This window comes from Miniopterus schreibersii (assembly GCF_964146895.1).
Source record: "Miniopterus schreibersii genome assembly, chromosome: 21".
NCBI classification, from domain to species: Eukaryota; Metazoa; Chordata; class Mammalia; order Chiroptera; family Miniopteridae; genus Miniopterus; species Miniopterus schreibersii.
This window is the reverse complement of record NC_138123.1, coordinates 1,694,447-1,718,203: the sequence shown is the minus strand read 5'-3', so window position 1 is coordinate 1,718,203 and position 23,757 is coordinate 1,694,447. Positions and strand designations below refer to the sequence as shown.

General features: G+C 46.3%; 1 protein-coding gene across 2 annotated transcripts in view; it reads right to left on the bottom strand.

Moving 5' to 3' along the window:
* The window catches only part of DENND1B (DENN domain containing 1B), an 86,564-nt gene that overhangs the window by 52,032 nt on the left and 10,775 nt on the right, over nt 1-23,757 (bottom strand). For both annotated transcript variants that reach the window (XM_081124087.1, XM_081124088.1), the window contains exons 3-5: nt 13,717-13,760; nt 4,518-4,567; nt 3,204-3,323 (exon numbers count right to left, since the gene is read on the bottom strand). In XM_081124087.1, coding sequence (XP_080980213.1) covers nt 3,204-3,323; nt 4,518-4,567; nt 13,717-13,760 — 214 coding nt within the window. The remainder of the gene's footprint in view (nt 1-3,203; nt 3,324-4,517; nt 4,568-13,716; nt 13,761-23,757) is intronic.

The following is a 23,757-nucleotide window of genomic DNA, read 5'->3' as shown; positions in this document are numbered from 1 at the left end:
GGCGGAAAGCCTGTGTTCTCTTTACTGTTACAGTGAAAACGTTGCTATTACACGTGACTCGTTTTCACGACAGGCCCGGAACCCAAAGTTCTGTTACAAAGCGTGCTCGCTCCTCGCTCCTGTCTCATGTCGGCAGGACCTAAAATGACTCGGGCGGGCGGCGTGGCACACGTGGCACAAGTGCACCACGAGCAAACCTAGGACAAAAATTACCCACTGTGCTACGATGTAATATGACATGAAAACTAATTTTAAAAAGCTTTTAAAACAAAGACGTAAACGTGCATATGATATAAATCATTTACGCTCGCCTGGCTGGGGTAAGAAATATTATGCTCATGTTTTTATTTTTACAGCGTCTTAGGTAATTTTCAAACAATCTATGTCCAACGCAACTGATTTTTAACGAACGGATAAGCTCTTAAACTGATGATCGGTAAGTGAAAACACCTTTTCACTCGCTCAGTTTTAATCCCAGAGACGGTCAAAATTTCTCTCTTACGGCCAACCACAGAAATCCTCGCAGGTTTACCAAAAAATGTATTCAACAAATAAGGTATTTCACTTAAGTTTTTCATAAACTGAAAATGTGATTTCTTTAACAAAGATCACCCATGACTCTCCTGGTCTTGGAACGTATATAAATACAAAAACAAACGCGTTAGGGCAAGTTATTTTAAAACAAAAGGCAGGAGAGTCTCCGAAGGTTCATTATAAGATTATTTCAACTGCTCACAGAGCCCAGGCCAGAGGCAGAGGCACGTAGGAAACCCTGGGTCCCTTCCGCGGCGGTCAGAAGGCCTCCCCCAGGCCTGCGCTTCCACCCCAGAGCTGATAAAACTTTTACATTCCCAAGTCAAAGGTTAAATAAAGGAAAGGAAATGGCTTTTGTCAAACAGTCAGGTAACTACCAAGAATCCAAGGGGCCAGCAGGAACCTAAGCTTAAGAGTCATCAAATAAAACCGAGGAAACGGCTTTTCCGCAGCATAACCTCTCATGTCTAGAGGCTGTTTTTCTGTCTGGAAAATTGACACAAAATGTGTAAAATGGAAACATTCTGCTTCCAAGGGATCTGCCCAAAGGAACGGTGTGAAGGCTTCGGGTGTGGTATGAGTTACGGGGCCGGAGCGGGGACACTACAAAGGGCCTCGGCATCCATCTGTCTTCCTGTTAAGGTATTTCCTTCTGAACCCTGGCGACAATTTTATAGCTGTAAAATCACGTTAATCCAATCAGGAAAAGACGTTATTGCTTGCGTGTTTGCCAGCCTGTGAAAGCAGTTCGAATACAAACAACAAATAAGATTTAAACTGGTCCTAACATCTTAGGGTATTTTTGAAATCTCGCTAAACTGGGATAGACGCGTCTTAGAAAGAGCTCGAGGGTAGAACTGGAGCTGGAAATTCAAAATTCAGTATCAACGTTTATACTAAATACGCCGAAGTCCTAATATTTCTTCTAAAAAGCGAGCGAAACACATAGAAATCAAATATATTTACTCTCAAGTCATAGAACAATATAAAACCCAGCAGGAGAAAAAACACACACCTGGTTTTTATAGCATTGTGTGCAAATTTCGTAGCTGGGGAATCTAAGGCAAATTTAAATTACTTTTAAGCCTTGGAACAGCATCATCCAGGAACGCAGAAAAGCGGCTTTAACACATGCCGTGCAAGTTTTCTAGCTCAAAACTGTAAGGATGCCCGGCCGGGCGTGGCTCAGCGGTTGAGCGTCGACCTAGGATCCAGGCGGTCGGGGTTCGATTCCCGGTCAGCGCACATGCCCGGGCTGCGGGCTCGATCAATGAGTCTCATCATTGATGTTTCTGTCTCTCTCTCCCTCTCCTTTCCTCTCTCTGAAATCAATAAAGATATATTTAAATAAAATAAAAAAAAAGATTGAACATTTCTCCACCTCGAACAAGCGTTCGGAGTAAATGTTACACCCTAACCCTCCAAGAATGACGTGACTGCAGCTAAATAGCCAATTCACGGCGTGGACATCAATCCCATACCCACGTTTTCTCTGCAATGGTTCTTGTTATTTCTTTTTCTATAAATATTTCCGTAGGATCTAGGTCGGCCAATATCCACCTTATAATCACAGTAGAGAGTCCCGTTTTTATAGAACACTTCACAGAACTTGGATTTCTGGTTCATCAGGGCTTATGAAGGGAGAGCTAGCCCTCGGGACCCCTTCTTCTCGACAGCCAGCAACTCAGACGCTGGGGCACAGGCAGGGGCCACGCTCCTAACCATCCGCTCGTCGGACGCCGCAAGCGATGGCAGGGCGGCCGGTCGGACTTGGTGGCTAACAGGCAGACCCGTGTCGCAGCTAAACACCTGCGGCCCAGGTCCGGCTTCTTGCTGCCCTTGGGAACAGCTTCTATTCTGCTACATGCTCCCGTTTAGCGAAAGGAATTGGAAACATGAATAACATGAATTCTATGCGAAATTTCACTAACATGCATAAGGTCAGAAACATCTTCTAAGATTTTTAACACACCACGGGGCCAAATCAGACACCTCTAAAGCCTTCTCTCCAGGGTCACCAGTTTGCAAATTGTGCCTTAAAGCAGTAAAGTCACTTCCAGAAAGTCAAGCTCTGGGTCAGTGAGAGAAATGAACACATGAATTCAAGAGTTTTGCACCGGCCCTGGCCGGTGTGGCTCAGGTGGTTGGGCTTCATCCAGAGAACCAAGAGGTCACCAGTTCAATTCAAGGTCAAGGGCACACACCCAGGTCACGGGTTTGACCCCCAGCAGGGGGCGTGCAAGACGTAAGCTGATCGATGCTGCTCTCACATCGATGTTTCTCTCCCTCTCCCTTCCTCTCTCTAAAAATCAATAAACTATTCTTTTTTTTAAAAAAAAAGAGTTTTGTACCCTATTTAACCCATGAAACATGTATTATCTGAACTCCTATCTTATTACTTAATTTTTCAGAAGTGAATCCAGAAAAACAAATCTTTAAAAGAGTCAACTCTTTCAACAAAAATTCTGCTGGTTACTGGTAAATCTTTAACCCTAATAGATGCTACACAGAGAAAGTAAAGGAAATTCTTTTACAACTCAGATTTTGAGAAAACAAGAAAACAATGATATGCTTTTTTTTAAGCATCCCAAGCGTAAGTAACCAAAGTGCAAAAGAAAGAGAGTTAATCTCCGCGCACCCGACTTTATTTTCTTAGTACCAGCACCCACCTCAGGATGCACAAGCAGATTCTGCCGCCGGCCGTGAGTCTGCAGAACCCAAACCGCTGCTTGCTGTCGATGTCCGTCAGGACGAAGGCAAAGTGCTGTCCCACTTGATTCTGCGACGCCCTGGAAAACAGCGACGGGAAAACACAGAGCCTCGCGGGAGACCGTGCGCAGAGAAAAGCAAATGCGAGGGTTCGTCTGCGGGCCGCGCTGGTTTCTCCTTCCAATCGGCCGGTTTTCCCCGCGAGGGCGAGGTTCTAAAACCAAAAGGCGGGCGCCGTGCCTGAGCCTGAACTCAATTGCGAGGCAGGTGCCACCGTGAGGGGCAACACCTGGCCCGGCCGGCGTGGCTCAGCGGCGAGCACCAGCCCAGGAGGTCGCAGGCCTGGTGCCTCTGGGCCCTCTGGTGTCCAACACTCACGGCGCCCTTTCCCAGCTTTCCTTCCTCTATTTCGTCTTCGTTATTACCTTGAAAACCTCGACACTGGCAGGTACAACTGGCTCCCCCAAAGGAGGTAAAACAAGGCTGCCACCCACCAGCAACACTCACTAGCACCCGCCAGCCAGCCCATCGTTCCGAGCAGCGTCTTTAGCATTGTAAAAGTTTAGGTGTTTCCTCATCTTGAGCGGGATATTTCCCTAAAATATATTTTCTTTTAGCATCCCCTCCTGCTGCCTTCTTTAAAAAAACACACAAAAAAACCCCCACTGATAATAGGGTGTGAACATCCCACGAAAAACAATTATGTTCAAAAGGCTAGATATTCTGTGAAATTCCAGCTGCACCCAGGTAATACGCTGCCCCTCCGGTATTTATTCCGTAAAATACAAGCGTAACGAGATTTCCAGAACTGCCCAGAGCGCTTCCCTGTGGCCTCCGGAATGGGGCGCGGTCTCCCCAAAGCTCTTCTGGGGAGACACTGGCCCGTCGGGTTTACAGCATCACACAGACTAAGGGGACAAGTGAGACAGAAGCCGGGACATACACATCTGATTCTAAGAGACACAATTCTGAGGCTCTAATTGAGGACAGATTAACACGATTTTTTCTGCTAGTGCTTAGAATATGTACCTGAAGCCCAAAAAAGAAGAACTGGAGCCTTAAGACGTGTCCTAACCGGGCCACAGCAGAGAAAACTAAAGATCTCATGATTTGAAAGACTTCCGAGTCCCAAACAGGATTTAATTTGGAGCCTCCAGTCTTTTTTTGTTGTTGGGAGCAATAAAGAGAAAGGACATTTCATTTTTTAAAAAGCACAATCATTGTTAAGTGCTCGGTGAGACGGGGAAAGGGGCTCGGACGGTGACTTTCTGTACCTTTCAACGTCAAAGGGGAAACAGAACTTCGGCACACTCCGGAGAACTTCCTGGAAAGGCAAAAAGAAAGAAAAAAGGAAGCTTTAGGCTGTTTATAAGGACGCCGTTAAAACCCGAGACATCTTCTAGAGGGAAAAACAAGGAGGGGGGGTGTTTCTTAAGGAAAATAGCGCAGGTCCCCCGACCACAATAATTGATTATTAAAAAGGAGCCCAGGGTGTGCGTGGGCAGATTGCAGAGACAATGCCCGGGGGCCCCAGGAGGCCGAGGCCTGGCCTGAAGGGTATTAACACCCTTCACATCCCCGCTGGGGTCCCCTCAACAAGGCCATATGGGTTTTACGAGAAGCGCCCGCACCATATGGGGAGGCTACTGGTCCCACAGACTAGCCACGGGGACTTCTGACAGATCCTGGCTCGGAGAAAGAAATGTTGTTTCAATTAAAGGGAATGAAGCTCGCGGCAGAATGAATTACTGGGAGGTAGGAAACTCCACGCGTCCCACAGGAGAAGGGTTTAGACGGAGGCTTCTGTAGCCACAGGAGCACGGCCCTGCGACTGGGCAAATTCAGCGACAGGAACGCCGACTTGTATCTCGGATGAAACCCTTACACGTCCGTCTAAACACAAGCTCTTACATTGAAAGCAACGCAGCGTCGCATTCTGCGGCCTTTCGCTTAAAAACTGGCCAATATGAAGACCCATGTTTTAATTAAGCGTAGAAAATGACCGTATTGATTCTGAAACCTGCCGCGATGTTCCGTTCATCCTAAAATAATTTTTTAAAGCTTTCAGAAATCGTACGCGTACTCACAGTTATAACAACATGCAAATCATTACCAGCCGTTTGGCCCCAAATAGAAAAAGATCTATTTTTTTCTATATGAAAAACAACTTCAGGTGAACTCTGATGCTTAGGTTAAACTTTAGAATTGAAGATGACAGCAGACGAGTTCAAAGCCAGGTGATGGAACAAGACAAAGCAGAAACGGATGAGCCTTTTTCTGTTAAAAAGAGAGCTCCTATCTCAATGCAGATCCAACCCCCCAAAGAAAAATACCTTACCTATTACCTCTTTACCAATAAAACTTATACCCAGAGAAATGACCAACATCTAAATATTTAAACGCTATACAGAAACACGGGAGTGAGTGTTTTAAAGGAAAATCTCTCACTCTCTTTTAAAACATAGAGAGCAGCGCAGTTTCAATGAAAAATAAATCACTGTGAATTCCAGTGCTGGCACCCAAGAAACTTTCAAGCGCCACATGTCGCCAAGGCAGCGAGGGAAGCATCCCGTAAAACAGCAACCTTCTGTCTTTAGGGTGGGGAGCCCCGTTTGCTCAGGAACGTGGACCTCAAAAGTAAGACCCCAGATTTAGGAAAAGCTAACTGTTTCCCTACTGACGATATTTCCCTAAATGTAACGAAAGGCCCGGCTAACCTTGAAATAATTTAAGTGACTGAAGATGAAAATGGGTTCATTACAAATGAGAACAGTTCATGGGACCATCGCTAAATCCTTATGTGCTGGGGAAGTGAGACCATAAGCCACACTTAGTACACACTTAGTATCTAGATAACTGCCTGCAAAAGTGTTCATAGCATTTCTGTAACAATAGATAGATAGATGATAGATACATAGATACATAGATACACAGACACATAGATACATAGATACACAGATACATAGATACATAGATACAGATACATAAACACACAGATACACAGATACATAGATACATAGATACACAGATACACAGATACATACACACAGATACACAGATACATAGATACACAGATACACAGATACACAGACACATAGATACACAGATACATACACACAGATACACAGATACATAGATACAAAGATAGACAGATAGATAGATACAAAATTTATTGTCTGCTTCTAAATATACCAAAAATTAGCAATCTATTTCACACAGATTTTAAGCTTCAAATTAAGAAGGTTTTCCCTTAGTGGCTGCAGCTTTCACACCCACCCCTCCTCCCACCAGCACACACATGCACACGCTCCTGCAAGACAGCCTCAGCTCGCTTCCCAACTGGCAGAGGCGCCCCTCGGGGGACAAGTCTTTAAACCTCCGCGCTCTTTAAAATTCAGCCAGCCAGCAGGTCTATAGACTGGCGTATAAACAGTATAGACAAAAAAATCCTCTCTCAGCTTATGTCAGTGACAAAGCAGCTCAGCAGTTGACTGTTTCTCTCCTGACAGTGGAAGCTGGGTTTACACAGATCAATAGATGCAAGTCCTACCTAGCTCCCCCGGCTCCGAGTCCTTCCTTAATTACAGGTGCTGTTCAAAGTGGAGTTAAAAAAGGAGAGAGAGAGAGAAGGAAAGAGGGAGAGACAGGGAGGGAGAGAGAGAGGGAGACAGAGGGATAAGATACATGCAATTAGTGTCGGGGGGATGCTTTTAGCAATAATGTTAATTAAAAGGGGTACTTCTGTATTTATTGGGAGAGTTCATTAAGTCTGATATTTCCACCAGACAGTGTTTTTGATCACACACACACACACACACACACACACACACACACACACACACTTCTAGGCTGGCACCCATAGATTATGTAAAAGGTTTAAGAAAATACATTTCAAACGTTATTTCCCCGTTTTCTACAGGCTTTTGTTTTTACAAGACACCTAATTTCCTTAGCTGAGAAAAATTCTTTGGGTTTTCAAAATCCTCTCAATTCTCTGAAATATTCTAACCGTTATTCCCCCCCACTATGTATTTTATTTTTACTTTGTTTTCACGTGGGTCCCAGTATCTAATCGGCAGATGCCCGAATCCGAGGCCTACTTGGTCTCTCCCTGGTGAACACTGTCCCTCTACGTGGAAAGTGAAGATTATACAATGAACGCTTCAGAACCGAAGTTCAACCGGGCGTCCAGAAAATTCAAAGAGGCCGGGACGAGAAGACTCGGGGAAGACGGGGTGGGGCCCTATGGAATCGCCCTTGTGAGTCCTACCCGCCCTAGGTGGTTCGAGTCCCTTGAAATTAAGTCCTGGGGCAAAAAGCAAACAAACCAACAACAACAACTAAAAACCCCAATGTTCCTTTATGTTTATGCTTGTCGTTTACTCCTGAGAATATCAGATTTACTGTAAAAACATAAATTAACTCCTTTCAAATAACAGACTTAAAAATAAGGGCTTATAAGGGGATTCTTTCTCACAGGTGAGCAAACTACCAAGTGATTAAATTTGGAAGCACATTATTGAAAATCGGTAACAAAGTCCTACGTCCCATATCAAAAAGAGGGTCCAGCCAGAGCAAGTAGAGTAAATGATAGTAGAGGGACACTGGCAGGATGGTGTCACCCAAAGTTCACAGTAATCGAGGGGCTCCGGGCTGAGAGGGAACTTGATTGTCTTGGGCCAGAGTGGGAATTAGGTCAAAGCTGTATTCGCTGGTCAAAGACATGGGAAAGCTGTAGCTCGGACGGCAAACCGCCTGAGGTCAGCTTTACCTTTACCAATAACAATCCGTGAAGTTCACTCGGCATTTTCAGACCCTTCGGATTAAAGCAGGAGCTCAGTACTTAGTAATTAAAATAAAGCATTCCTCGGATCCAGTCAGCAGGCTGGACTAAGAAGCCAAGAATCCAGGAACTCTGATTTTTTTTTTTTTAGGTTATCGTAAATTACACCAGACTTTTCTTTTATATAAAAAATGTCCAGGCCCATTATTTCTAATAGGTCGAACTACAATTAAATTTGAAGTCATGTGTTTATTTTAATGAATGTGTCTTGAGATTCTAAATAGAAATACGGTGAGCGACTATTGTGCAAGCGAATCTGCCCGCCCGTTAGAGCATCCACCTGCTGGAGAAGCGCCGGAGGGCGCACCCCCCACCCCCACCCCACCCCCCACTGAGGTCACCCCGGGCCTCTGGCTGGGACTATAAACAAAGGTGCCGCTTCAGGTCTCAGTTCTCGTAATGCCCAACTCCCTCTCTGAGGACCTGGACACTGGCTCTTTTCACCCGCAGAAAGCCGCCAAACAGGTCTCGCCAAATCGCAGCGCGTGTTTCTCACGCCTCATCTGGTCCACTTTGGCCTCAATGACCTTAAAGAGAAACCACAGCTCCCTGAGCGGCCTCTCGTACAGGGCCCCCCTCCGAAACCAGAAATTATGAATATACAGTTATCTGATAAACTTCCCCAGTGAAGCGCTGATAACCCTCCTGAATAAATTATCTCCTACCTTCTGGTCATCCTTTATATTATTTTATTGGGATATATGGAAAAATCAGGAGTAATTAAAAACAAAAGAGGGGTGACTTCTTTGTCAAAGCAGACCAAGGGAAACCCTGGGAAAGTTAGAGGCAACCCTTGGTCAGCGAAAAAGTAAAACCAGACCAGTCCGTCCTTCCGCTGAGCGGATGTCGGACCGACAAGCCTCTTACTTCTTGCTGTTGAGTCTTCTCAGTCTGCAGGGATTTCTAATTTGTACATTTTTAAAAATATATATGTTTTTATTGATTTTAGAGAGGGGGGAAGGGAGAGAAAAGTCGACGAGAGAAACATCCATCGGCGGCCTCCTGTGCGCCCCCTACTGGGGACTGAGCCGGCAACACCCGGAACCGAACCAGCGGCCTCTGGGCGCAAGAATGACGCCCAACCAACTGAGCCACACCAGCCAGGGCTCCAACTGCTGCACTTCCCCAGCCTCCGTCGTGTTTGACTCGCCGGCATGTTGTAACCCTTCATTCACTCCGTTCACCTGTGTTTGTTCGGCACTATCGCGTAGGAAACACTCGGGATGAAAACTGAGAGTGGTCTGTCCCCTGACCCGGGAAGCCCAGGTCCCCGCTTACGAGCATCTCCCCGAGATGTCTGCGTCCACTTTCCCTGGCTGCCCTGCCTCTGTCCTTTCTTTTCGGGCTACGTCACCTCCGGGTCCTTCCCCATAAGCCTTCTCCCCTGGCGTCCTTGAGATCTGGCTTCAGGCCCTCGGCTCCGAGGGGGGATCTAATCTCACCGCTGCCCACAAGGGACCAAGGCCTGGCTCTGCGGCCAGATGCGAGGTTCAGGGCCGTTTCCGCTACTTCCTTCTGGATGGACCCACATCCCATCTTCTCCTGAGGCTTCCTACCACCTGGAAGACGTCCCCACCAGAATCCCGGCACCTGCAAAACTGAAAACATCATCCCCCCTCAATTCCGATCCTCCACCCCAAGGCCTCAGCTCTGCTTCCCGGCTTCAGAGCCGGGCGAGGACTCTCCTTTCCTTGCCCACAGCCCATCAGAAGCGGGTCAAGCGCACGTGCAGCTGGGCCTGCGCCGGCCGCCGCCCCTTCTGGCCCAACAGGCCCGGGGGAGAGACGCGGGTCACCCTCGCGGGCCTGCCGGGGAGGCCGCAGTTCCCGCTTGTCTAGAAAAACACACATGAATAAACATGTAGCTCTGCATGTGAATAGCTGGGCTGTAAAAGTAACAGACAATAATCCGTATTTCAAAGGTAGCATTCGCCGTCGCTATGAGTTAAAATACTTCGCAGGTACCCAACCCGAAGCTAATTTCTGAAATTACGTCTATTTACGGGTTGCGCTTGCATCCAGTCTCGTGGGCTAATGGAAATGTTTCCACGGCGCGTCGTAGCCAACAGTATGTCTTTAAGGTTTAGCAAGTCTCACACAGGCGAGGCCTATTAAAAATGCACATATTTTATCTCCCTGAAAATGAAAATAAGTCTAATAAATAATACTGTTAATCTGGCCGCCTTTAGCTCCCCCGTAGCACACAAACGCGGCCCCCCTTCCCTCCACGACGCGGCAGCTGGGCATGAAAGCGACGATTGCGAATGATCACTTTCGCAGGATACTCCATCATCTTTTCATCGGTTTTCCCGGCTCCCCTTTGAGCTCCGTCCTTTGACAAGGGGTCTCTTTTGAGATCCATCCATATTTCCATAATCCATGCTGCGGTTTCCACCTCGCCTCCCCAGGGTGGGCCCACCCCCACCTCCAGGGCTGGGGCTCACAACTGCCATTAAGCCTGGTAACAATCGCGAGGTAACAAAAGAGCGGGTGGGGACGAGGCCGGCTGGGACCATATGTTGACCAAGTTCAACATTTTCAGCTCATGAGAGGGTGTTTTTAAAACTTCAAGAGGTTAACAGTGCGACACCGTCCCATCTACCTGTTCTGCCCAATTGCCCTTCAGGTTTTCACGGTAAACGTTAGTAAACAAACCGGCAATATTCCTTGAAAAGGACGTATCCACGAATAATGCCCCAGAGGGGGGAGAAAGTAGGGGGGGAAACAGAGCAAAACGTAAAAGGTGGCAATTCGGGTGGGTTGCTGCCGAGTCTGGTAGCCCGCAGGCCTCACTCGACTTTACGCCTGTTCCTGGAAAGAAATCTCCCCTACAAGGCATTTTTCAAAGCACAATACGGTTAGAACAAGCAAAGTGATCTCAGAGTAACACATTTCATGAGACGCGACTTCAGGTCAATTTTTAAAGATTTCAAAAATGTTCGGCCAGTGACACCTGAAGGCGTCATTCTTGCGTCCGTCCTGGTTCGTAGTTTACTCGTTTTAACTTCCTATTTTAGAGACGTTCATGCCCTAACACTGTGTTTCACTGTTTCTCTCCTGACTTGGTGAAATTCGCTTCTGATACTTCGAAGTCATCTTGAAAAAAATATATATTTTTCAACTTTTCTGTCTCAAAGATCCAGAACTCTTTCTAGGGCTAAATTCCAAATTCACCTGCCAGGTGTTGACTGCTCAATAAAAAAGTAAGTTTTCGTGAAACCGCGTTTATCTCTTTAAATCTGTATCATCTGTTATTATTTCATTTCTATAGGCTCCTGAGTAATGTCAGCCCTGCCAGGATTGATGGGAATCATTCGCATGGTTATTATAATCCCACTGCCATAAAAACAAATAAAAACCTCCCTTCTAAGAGCTTGTTCAAGTGAAAACTGTTCACCCCTTCAGCAGAAAAACAGGGCCAATTTTTCAGGGGCTTTCCAATTTTATTACCTAAAATCTATGTGAAAATATTCTTTTCAGTAGGGGTTTTGATCGACTACACGTTCTGGTTTCCAGTAAAATTTCTAAAATAAAGCAAACTTTCTGGAACATCACTGCTTTTCCCAATGAGCTCCCCTGTTTGCAGTAAAATTTTTAAATTTTTAAAGTAGTCAGGATAAGACAGCAGGCAGGTAAAACCAGAAAGCAGTCAGATTTTGCCTTGAGCTTCCTAATACGGCATCTACAAAAGAAACACGTCTTGTCCACATAAAGGAAGATGGACAGAGAGAAAAATATAATTAGAACGATAATCGTAGATAGAATTTCAAGCGCCTTCCCACAGGCCTGCGCTTATAACGTTTTATTCTGATTCTTCATTTGCAGACTCAAGAATGTACAAAAAAAGATGACGCTGTGTATCCAAAACAAACTGACAGGAAATAATGGATATTTTAGGGTTATTAAGATAGGTCACTGATAAAATATTTTAATAGGAAACAGTAGGCAGTAATGACAAGATTATAATTCTCTTATTTCATTAAAAATTAAAGATCGATTTGTCTTAGAAATACGTGTTTTTACATAATGTTTATACTCACAGGGGTAGTGAAACAAAGATTCACCACCACACCTCAAAAATCGCTTCAAGGCTTTTAATGCTTTTCATTTAGAAAAACGAAAGTTGGTATAGGACGCAATGGAATTATTTTTTTCCTGTGTATGATGTGATCAACTTGTAGTTAAAAATGACAGAATCAAGTCCAAACAGGCAAAAAAACCCCCAAAAACTCACTTTTTAAAAACACATACACACAACTGTTTAAATATTTTTTCGGAAGTGTTAAGATTTAAGAAATGATTTTCAAATATTTTAGCTCTTCCCTTACGCAAGCGGCACATAGCAAAGCCACCCTCCACGGCCCCTGGCTAGTTTCCCACGTAAGTCTGATTTCTGCAGCCATCGAGTCAGTCACTGGGCACAGCCGCGTCTATAGCTTCCTCCAGCTCCACCCTCTGCCGGTCCATCCGTAAGATCTGCCAGGACCTGGAACCCTGGGGTGACCGAGGTTCATCTCCATCACATGGTGAATTGCGTTAGCATTTTGCTAAGTATGTGAGGGCTTATTAATGTCCCACTGACCCCCACAGACACGGAAAACAAGGCAGCAATTCAGGCCCGACTGAGAAAGTCCTGTCGCCAGTCGGTGGGTCACCGAGAGGAGCGGCGGAGTGGGTCTCCCTGGGAAATCCACTGCGGCTGGACGCGACAAGGGCACTGTCGCCCCCGTGGGAACCGAAAGGAGGAGTCTTCAGATCCCCTAGGAATTCTCGGGGTGGACAGGGCGTTTGCTCTTGGCTCAGTGGACAAGGGAGCATTGAGAAGACAGAGAGAAAACCAGTATTTCAAAACGGTAAACTGAGTCATTAAGGCTCTAACCTAACTGCACATGACTTGGGGACAAACCCGATGAAGCTTCACGTGTCCAAAACCACGTCCCCACGGCAGGGACTTCTTTTATATACTTGAGATGTTTATAAACCTACTCTTTCTCTAAAGGGCTGACACGGGTTAAGAGCACACCCTCTAGTTTGGTGAAAGAGCATTTCTGAGTTGCCCCAGGACCCGACTGATGGTCACCGTGCCCCTGTAACTGCATTTTCGGTGTGATTTCCTGGTCTTACACACTGACCTCAAAATCTCGTATTTGTAGAATGATTTCTGAATGAACTGCTTAAAACCGAGACTCGGCCTGGCTGGTGTGGCTCAGTGGTTGAGCGTCGGCCCATGAACCAGGAGGTCACGAGTTCCCGGTCGGGGCACAGGCCCCGGTTGTGGGCTCGATCCCCAGTCGGGGGCTGCAGGAGGCAGCCGATCAATGACTCTCTCGCTACTGATGTTTCTCTCTCTCTCCCTTCCTCCCTCTCTGAAATCAATAAAAACATATTTTTTAAAAAAAAACCACCTGAATATTCAGTTCCTATCGGTTTCATGATGAGGCCTGGTCATCGCCCACCTGCAGGGTAATTTTACAAGATTTTCCACGTACGTCCCACACACGTGGCCTTTGTTCTCTGGGTTGGTCAGGAGAAAATACAGACAGCAATTCAGGTACAGTAGTAGCAGTAACAGTAGTAATAATCATAATACTCTAATTTCAAATGTTTTTCATAAAAGGAAGTGATTCTAACCTGGTCTCCAAAGTCCTCTGGGAACTTCCACAAGACCACGGGATCTGTAAATAATCGATACAGGGCATTAAACAGAGGCAGATGAACAGAAACAACAACGACAAAAACACTTTCACAGCAACAGTCGTTAAAATACTCTTAACATCGCCAAAGATACTTTCCAAATAATCTTCAGGTTTTCCTTGAAACATTTACAGCGGATGGCGATTAAAATGAAATATTTTTATCTTTTAAGACCTTTCGTGACCTTTGGAATAGGAAGAAGTAAAATTAATAACTCGGTGAGATGCTTATAAAAATCACTACTTGTAGAACTCAGTATTTTATTCGTGTGCTTTAGATTTTTAAGATTCCGAAATGGAAACTTTCAGAGTTACGGATGTTCCCACGTTGGTTTTATCGGAAAAGTAAAACATAACCGTGGGCGGCAGGATCGCGCGCACCCACGGTGTGAAATGGACCAACCCGGCCACGAGCTCCACCGGCCCGGGCGCATCTCGGCAGCCGCTGTCCCCAGGTTCTGCGAGGGAAGAAACCAGGGGGCCCTGAAAAAATAATCTGACTCTCAAAGTAATGCACAGAGGCTGGATTTTCTGTTCCAGGAGGGTCGCTGCCCAGATACCAGATCGGAGGCCGGCTTTAGGGGCGACGGGATGCGAAGGCCGGGGGGAGTCATCGGAGCCGGCGACGCGGGCGAGCACTGGGTGTCTCCTCTCTCACGTCTACGGGGGGCTCGGAGGACCCGCCGGGCCTCCCTTTAGAAAGAAACTTTGCCACCAACAATCCAGACGCCAAATAAATATGAAAGAAAGAAGACACGCTTGGATTTTACATAAACGTGGTCACTCTCTTGCGTTCATGAGACACTGTCACAGGGTGGTAAGAAAAACGTACGAATTTTTATTAAATCGTTCCATTTGGAAGGAGACAGGTTCAGGAAGCCTTTGCGCATCGCCAGCGCAGGTGTTCCAAATTCACGGTCAAGGCTTTTTAAGAGGTAAAGTGAGATAAAGGCAGTAATATTTAATTTTCCTTTGTAATCAGACCTTTCACATTTTCCGGGCCTTAACTGAAAACAAAAATTTAAATAACTTAAAATGTAAGCGTGATTCAACTACGCTATTTAAAAAAATACGGAGACTATATACCTTTGAAAAGGCGGGATGTATAGTGTATTTATTTTGTTTGACTACAGCTTTCGGTGCTCGGCTCGCCCACACTGTGGGATCAGAATCCTACGAATGAGAAATTAAGGCTAAACCGATGAGGTGTTTGTCTCAGGCACAAGCCTGTTAACGTCGGAGGCTGGAACTTTCTTCGTTGAGATCTAAGGAGCAACTCTCTTCAATACAATCCTTTCCATAACCAGCACATTTTTTGTCCCATTTAACTTGTGCTCAATCAGTGTCACTCAAAAGCATCCGCGCAAGGCCAGGCTAAAGGTCAGTCCCTCCCGGCCAACGCCCGCCGCATCCGCGAAGGAAGATGCCAGGACTATCTTGTTTGTGTGCAAAGCACTGTTTTTTCAACAAGGCGAGAAGACTTGGAGCCAACTTGAAAATTCACTGGCTTGCTAACTTCACAAACGTTCCTAACGAGGGAAGGGGGGTGTCTCTCGAGTACAAATGAGCCAGAGTCATTAAGGAAAATGTGGAATTTTTATTCTTTCCACCTGTGGGGGGTTATAACGGTGAACCAAACAAAATAGGGTCCCACCACTAGAGAAGAGGGATCTAGAACACACAAGGCAATAAAACTTAATGACGTTCTATTAACAGGACAGGACACCAGCGGCCAGCATAAGGGAATCTAATCTAATCTGGAGAGTCCTAAACCACGCAGGAAGGAAAGTCCACGAACACGAACACTTCGGCCAGTCTAAGGGGGGCTGGGGCTGGGGCCTGCGCAGGAGGGAACAGTCCAGGCTGGAGAAACAATGCGCATGGCGTCCCGGAGGTCAGAAAAAAGCAGAATACATTGAAAAAAAGCCATATTCCTAGAGCATAGGGTAGGAGAGAGAGAGAGAGCGTCAGGAAGGAAAGCTGGAGAGGCAGGGACCGGGCTACGGGGTCCAACAATGTACCCCGAGGTATCACAGGGAAAACCGCCACGCAGACGGCGACCTCAACCGAAGGAGGGGGAAAAATAACCAGAAAGGAACAAAAATACTGCCGGAGGGTGTGTTATTAGGAAAGGCACGGGACGAGAGCGTGTCTGAAAAATAGAAATAAAAAATCTTAAGCAAATGTGGCAAAACACTGAGCAAGGTGCTGGCCGGCCCTGGCCGCTGCGTGTGGAGCACAAGGCCCGAGGTCCCGAGCGGCCGGCAGGGCCGGGACGCGGGGGCCAGACTCGAACGTGTTGAAATGAGAGCCGACGGGCCAGCAGGGAGCCAGGAAAAGGGGGCGCACTGGCCCCGAGGAGGCGTGAAGGGCACCGGGGTCGTCATCAAGATACCGAGGGAGCCTTGGACAGAGGCTGGAGGATGGTTTGGAAAAATTAAAAAAAGAAGAGAGAAGCTTCGAACCCAAGGTGTTAGAGTTTGTGGTGCACAGATGAGAGTTTTGGGTAAATTGCTAGTTATTTTCTAGGAGCCAAGCTAGCTCTCTGCTAAGACGGGGTTGTTGGCGGGCATAAGGAGAAATAATAGCTGTTTCAGGCACTGAAATTCGGCAGATCTCCAGCCCAGCGGTATTTCCCATCCGCGGGCAGCCGCCGAGGTGCGAGAAATCACGGGCAGACTCAGCCGGGGCTTGAGGTTTCTGTCAGTCCTGGGCGACAGCGGAAGGAGAATTTGAACAGAAATGTGGTTTTAGATATGATCTGCTGATCAAAAGCTGAGAGAAAGGGAAGTGGGGTTTTTTCCCGTGAACAGGAACATTTTCCCGTAACATTCCGATTCGACGTCAGGCCAAATCGTGCTAATGCGTTTTAGAACTGTATGTTCCGTAGAAAACCGACTGCCTATTTTTTTAGGCTGTAGGACTGAGAAATAAGACACGATTAAGTAAATGGAGCACTTGGAATTATGAAATCCGGCAGCTCAAGTTCTGCTCTGGTATCGATGAATTACAACGTATTTAAATTTTTTTTTTTAGTCAATACTGGCTGGCCTAAACCCTACAGACTCGCTCTGAACGATACTTGGAAATTTGTATGTGAAGAAACCTAGAGACATATATTAATCGCTCACAGATTCAAATCAATACCCTCTCATTCTAGACCTAAAATAATTCTTATTTGAGTGTGACTTAAATACACAAAAACTTTATCGGGAAGTGAAATGAGTATGTTAAGATGTTTTCTTTTATAACCAGTTGCAAAATGGCAGAGGTCACGCTTCTACTTATTGCTTGACGTAATGTACATATTTAAAATAAAAAGCAGGCGCCCTGCCGGCGTGACTCAGCGGTTGAGCATCGACCTCGGAACCAGGAGGTCAGGGTTCGATTCCTGGTGGAGGCACAGGCCCTGGTTGTGGGCTCGACCCCTAGTAGGGGGCGTGCAGGAGGCGGCCAATCGATGGCTCTCTCTCCCTCTCTCTCTGAAATCAATAAAAATATATTTAAAAAAAAACAAAAAACTTTTAATAAAATAAAAAGCAGGCAATTGGGGAAATCTGTCAGTTTGTTTCACCTCTTAAAAATATATACAAGCAGCGGGTGCAAAAACAACTAATATAATCACCCCGCTGTGATGATCTGCCCTGGGAAGACTCGCTCAGATAAACCCAACAGCTCCTACTGCAAAGTCATTCCTGTGCTTTGGAAACTCAAACCATAGCAGCAATTTAACGGATAATTCTAGCCTTTCTAGATGTTTCTCCCCAGAATTAACTCAAATCCGCTTCACTACTCAAAACAGTGAAGCTCTTTCTGCTCAGAGCTAAGTGAATTCTAGCAAAGGCAATGAAAACGGGCCTTCAAAGAACTCGACAATACGATTGGTAGCAGGTTGGCTATATATATATATATATATATATATATATATATATATATATATATTTATCATTTTGCGTCTTTCATTCCTCTTAAACAAGACCTATTATCATAACATGAAAACCCTCATCAATCACCTGATAGAGTAATTCCGAACATATAGGGTAATTCCAAACTTAACCAAACAGGGCTAATGGGTGAGAATTGAATTGGAGACACCTTGACAAAGAAAGCAATCTCTTTCCTTCGCACTCCTCTGAAGCTGTGGGTGATCTCGGTCATCGAACCATCAACCGTGAGGGGCCATCTGTCCCAAGGGCCCTTCGTGAGAGTTGTGTGTGTGTTTTTTAAATTAACAACAAAAAAAGGGAAAGCAATGCTGCACCGCAGATGTTCAATCTTGATTAATCTAGGACAAGAAATTTACAACTGAGAATCAATGTTTTGACGTTTTTCAGATACCAATCATTCAAAGCCAACACAGAAGTTTTTGTAAGAACACGGGGAGGGGGGAGTCAATGGGCTGCTTAGAGAAAGATGGTCTTTCATGTGAAATCTGAAATACTTTCTGGTCAACTGAGCTGCTCATCATATCCTGAAGCAACAGCTTTTATTATGTTTCCCCTAAAAGGAAGGAGAGACAAGAGGCCTTGCTTTAGACGTTAACTCTCGGGCTAGCATTTGAGACTGTCTTCTCTATATATTCTTGATTAAATAAAAAGTACTGTGCTTACGGTCACCGTGCTCAATGTACTTAACTCTTTGAACTAAAATACATTTTTAAGACATACAGCATTAACATGAAACCTCAGAAATGTACGATTAATCGAACCCCATTAAACAGGCTCATTTTATTTATAGTATTTAAAGCAATTTTCCTTTTACACCAAGAAATAATTGCAAGCAGAAGAGCAAACCGGGTGGAAGCTTTTCTTGTTTTGTATACAGTTTGAAGTCAGGAGACTCCTGGCAGTCTCGGGTGTAACAAACACAGTCTCAATCGTTTTGGAATAAGCCGGAGTTGGCGAACGGAATGTCCTATCTTCAAAAAGGACTCAGAGTTGCTAAAAGGAACATCTGTGTGAGCCAAATAAAGAATAACTACTAAAGCTAATTTTAAAATGAAAAAACGCAACTACGAAACAAAATACTAAAGAACCAAATTAAGCCACGCATCGTGTTTTGTTCGGAATACTTTCAAGTCGCAATAAAGTTAAACGTAGAAGAAATGCAATTTAAAACTCATATAAATTCACTGAGAGGCTTTACTGTAAATGCAATAACTGATTTAGAGCCCAGGGCTGGGGTCTGTGATCCCAGACAGACGCCACCCTCTGCACGTGACCGAGGCGAGCACACCTGCCCCGAGCGCTGGGGTAGGGACGTGACAAGCTCTGACGTATTTTAACAGGATCACCTGGCTGCTATGTTGAGGAAACTGAAAAACAGCAACGTAATGAGATCAGCTACCAGGCTACTGCAATTATCCAAATAACATATAACATATAAAATGAACCCCCTGGCCCAGCCGGTGTGGCTCAGCGGTTGAGCGTCGACCTAGGATCTAGGAGGTCGTGGTTCGATTCCGGGTCAGGGCACAGGCCCCGGGGGTCGGGCAGGATCCCAGCAGGGGGTGGGCAGGAGGCAGCCCATCCATGGCTCTCTCTCATCACTGACGCTTCTCTCTCCCTCTCCCTTCCTCTCTCTGAAAGCAATAAAAACGTATTGAAAATATAAAATAATAAAATAAAATGAGCCTCCTGGAAAGAGAACTTAGATCTTATGTATTGTTGGGACAGATGTCACCAGCTGCCTTTTACACGACAGTTGCAACCAGCTCCTCCCTGGGGTTGGATAAAAACAGTGACCACCCAAAGGTCCGTGTTTCCGCAAAACAGGTGCCAACCCAAATGCCCAGCCGAGCAGAAGGGGGTCTTAATGTGTACAAGGGACGTGCACTACCCCCTTTCCTGGGTGAAGTAAGGGAACTGGGGGTGAACGACTGGGAAAAAGGGATGGACAGACTCACGTCCTCCTAGAGCAGGAAAATAAACATTCAGAACGTGGCAGAGATCTGTGTTTCTGGGGCTTCGTGATTTGGGGAGACAGAGCCAGAGAAAGATACGACGCCTCCAATGTTTCCTGCATTACGCTGTGGTCTGCAAGATTCAGTCTTCAGACAAAGAAGATAAACACCCGTGTTTCAGAAAATTAAGTCAGAAGACCCCTTTGGAGCAGGCGTGGGCCGCTGGACGCCAGTGCCCCTCGCTGACCCGGCTGGGCGAGCACAGCGTAGAGCCCGTGGCTGTTTCCCCCCCAGCTCTTCCACCTGGGCCCCTCCCAACACTCCCCCCGCCCCCCAACCGGCTTTTTATTTTCCAGCCAGAGGTTAAACTGCTAACCCTTCACCTCCGAGGCGAGCTTTCTTGCTCTCCCATGAAAGGTTTTTCCCAGAGCTCGGCGGCGGGATTAGCCTCTCCCAGAAGACAAAAGCCGCGTCTTTGTCTGGGCCCCGGGCCCCCCGTCAGAGGAAGCTGCCCCCACTCGACAGGCACAATGACAACACTGGGGGGCCCCACCGAGGCCTGGCCTCCGGGGTCTACACTCTCGGCCAACCAGCTCGCCCGAGACAAAATCCGATCAGGCACTGGGCTGAAAACTCACTAAGGTATCCCGGGGGGAACCTGATGAAGAAGCGATGGGACCATACGGCAGAAGTTTCCATTGTTTAACGCAAGACAAGAGAGAAACTTGGGGAACTCGGCGCTTACCAACCTTGGCCACCAGGTAACAGGTGGGTCGGTGAATGCACTTGACTAGCACAGGAACCCACCCTCCGTCCAGTCTCGTAAACAATTCACAGGTTTATTTGGGACATTCTTTTGAAATCCCCCCATCGAAAGGATACTCAAAAAAAAAAAATCACAATAGATTATTTTTCGTTTGCAACTTTTATACTAGCAATTTCTCATTAGAAACTTTACTCCTGTACTTATCACTGAAGGACCTGGGCAGAACGGGGTAAGTGAACAGAAATCATCTTTTCCCATTTCATAGTATTCGTTTACCATGCGAGTTCTTTTCATGTTGAACAAACGAGACACAACAAACCACAACGCATGCAGCTGACTGAAATTTAGGAACGGGACGAACCAAACCATAGGTATGAAAATTATCTGTGAATTTTTTTAAGCCTGTAAATATGAAACACATCAGACAAACTGGTACTTGGCCATACCATGGCGATAAAAGCATCCTCTCAAGCATGTTCAGTTATGGGTGAGCTCATGAATATTTACGACGGCTGGGGAGGACTGCGGTGTTTAAAATACACATAATCTTATAAGTCACATCCACGGGCAGCAACCAAGATCGAAAAATACTGAGTAAAAATTCTATTCCACGTGATTGCATATCACACATAAAATGCTCTATACCGGGTCACTGCTTCCAGTAGAGCTAGAAGTAGGTTCTTAGACCCAAAGTCGGGCGGGGCACTGGTATGAACACAGCAGAAGGAAAAGGCCACCTGGACACGGCGCTTCTGCAAAACACAGACATTCGTCCCGCTCGCCCGCCGTGACGACGACTTCCAAAGGAGCCGGCGGCTCGCCTGCCCCAGCCCTGCCCCGGGTTTCCGAGGGAAGGCGTGGAAATCGAAGCCGATGCCCACGTTGATAGGAAAATCCAACGGATCGGAAGATAAGGAGCCTCCTGTGTTTTCATAGGAAACCCATTCAAAGCTTTCCACAGAAAGGCTGCATTTTCTCCCTGACAAAGAGACTCTGTTTTCTGGAATTTCTCAAGGCTACAAGGAAAAGGGACAGGCAAGTAAATCATTATTCGGTGTGTTGATAGAGCCGGATTCTCTCAAGTCAAGTACACGCCCCACGGGCAGCTGGAAAATACCATCTCATGCCAACAAGTCCTCTGGCTGGAGGAGCAGTACTTCTGAAATACCCTGAGGACAGTAACCAACGTAATTCAGCACATATTCCAAAAGCCGACATTGCCAACTCAAGCCGACCAAGGCTCTGTCACCCAAATAAGCACAGAATGCGATCACAATGATGTCATCCTTAGGTACACCTACTCGTAAAGCAAATAATCATTAAAGCCCTTTAGCCCGGCCGGGCGTGGCTCAGCCCTTGAGCTTTGGCCTAGGATCCAGGCGATTGGGGTCCGATTCCCGGTCAGGGCACAGGCCCGGGTTGCGGGCTCGACCCCCAGTTGGGGGCGTGCAGGAGGCAGCCGATCAGTGACTCCCTCATCACTGATGTTTCTCTCTCTCTCCCCCTCTCCTTCCCTCTCTTTGAAATCAATAAACTATTTACATGATTTAAAGCAGATTCCAATGTTTGACTGCTGTCATCGACATTAGAACAAGCCTCATATGCGAGTGTGGCAATGTTCAATCCTGAACAGGTTTTTCCACAATAGTTTGAACCTAGCCATATCCATTCTATTTCAGTAAAGCTGTTATTTAAAAAAACGAAACATATCAATAATTACATCTAGTGGAATTAATGTACTAAACACTCTGATAAAAGGCAGCAATTGTCAGACTGGGTAGAAAAAGAAAACCCAAATATAAAGATATTAGATCTAGATCTAAATAGAGGTAGTTGAAAAGAAATAATGGGAAAAACTTCATGCAAACACTAACTATGAGAAAGGTGGAGCAGCTCCATTCCTCAAAGTAAATCTAAAGACAAAAAGCATTAGCAGAGCTGGCAGGTGCGGCCTTTAATAAGGTGGATGTGATGCTTGGCCCCTGCCGTCCAATGTCCGCAGGGCTACCCTATAAAGCTAAAAAGAGCCATATACTCAGCCATTCATATACATTCATTTACACGTGTGTGGATCCCAGGGCACCCTACTAGGCACATGGAATTCGAAGATGCGCAATATTATTTCCTGCTTTTGAAACACTATTTAAGGAAGGAGCCCATGCAAACGTAGGCCCAGCGATAAGAACTGGGACACTCCCGGCAAAGGGCGGGAGAAGGGAGCTATGACCCGGGGGCAAGAGAGATGCTGGTGGCCCCACCCAGAGCCTCAGCAAGAGTAACCTGAGGCTAAAACACAGCCTGGAGCTGGGCGGAGCCCCTCCCGCTGCAGGTCAGGATCCGGCCGGGGAGCTGGAGCCACTGGGCCGCTAGATGTTACTTCGCTGGCAGTAACAGAGCAAGTTGTCGCTCAGGACACCAGCTGGCCCAGCTGGTTCTCTCCTGACACGCTGCTGACGGGACAGGAAAAGGGCACCTTCAGGAAGTGAGGGCTGCCTGTCAGCCTGACACTCAGCTCACCCACGCAATACGTTTAAAAAAAAAAGGTTGAATGGGTAATTTTTTAAGGGCCTGGAGAACTTCCTAAAATTGCACATACACCAAAAAAAAATTTAAAAAAAAATCTTAGTAAAGCCAAAGGCCAGTTGTGATCCAAACTTTCCATCAGCTCAGAACAGCCCTTTCTCCTTGCCTCCTGATTAATAAACAAACCTTCAAATTAAAGTGGTCGCATTCCGCGCGGATATCAACCCAGGGCCTTCTAGAAGTCAAAACCAATGAACACTTTATCTATCTCGTTATAACGACTAGATCATCCGGCATTTCATCTTTTACCGAGAGGAGCAGTTACAGATGGGGCTTGGAACGTGCCCCAAAGCTACCAGATGTCATAACCCTACAGACGCTGCTCCCCTCCAGTGAGATTCTAAAACTCCTGACGTCTGGGCCGGGTCACCTCTGCGTTCCTTTCAGCGTTGGGAAGGACGTCTTGTACATCTGGGTGGATGAAGGGATGGGACAGACAGACGAGCCACGGAACAAGTACGTGTGTGACCACAGAGACGGAAAAACTCAGCAGAACGCTTTGGATGTTTGGGAAACCAGCTGGTTAGGAGAGACGGGTTCTGGGAACGTAGAAATGACCCAGAAGGGAGGGTGACCGCAAGGAGGAAGGACTCGGGCACTGAGAGGTGACACAGAGACCAGGTATGTGCTCGGTGAAGTGAGCCAGTCACAGAAAGACAGGTACCACCGACCTCACCTATAGGTGGGCTCTAAAGATTAAAATAAACAAACAAACCAGAAACAGACTC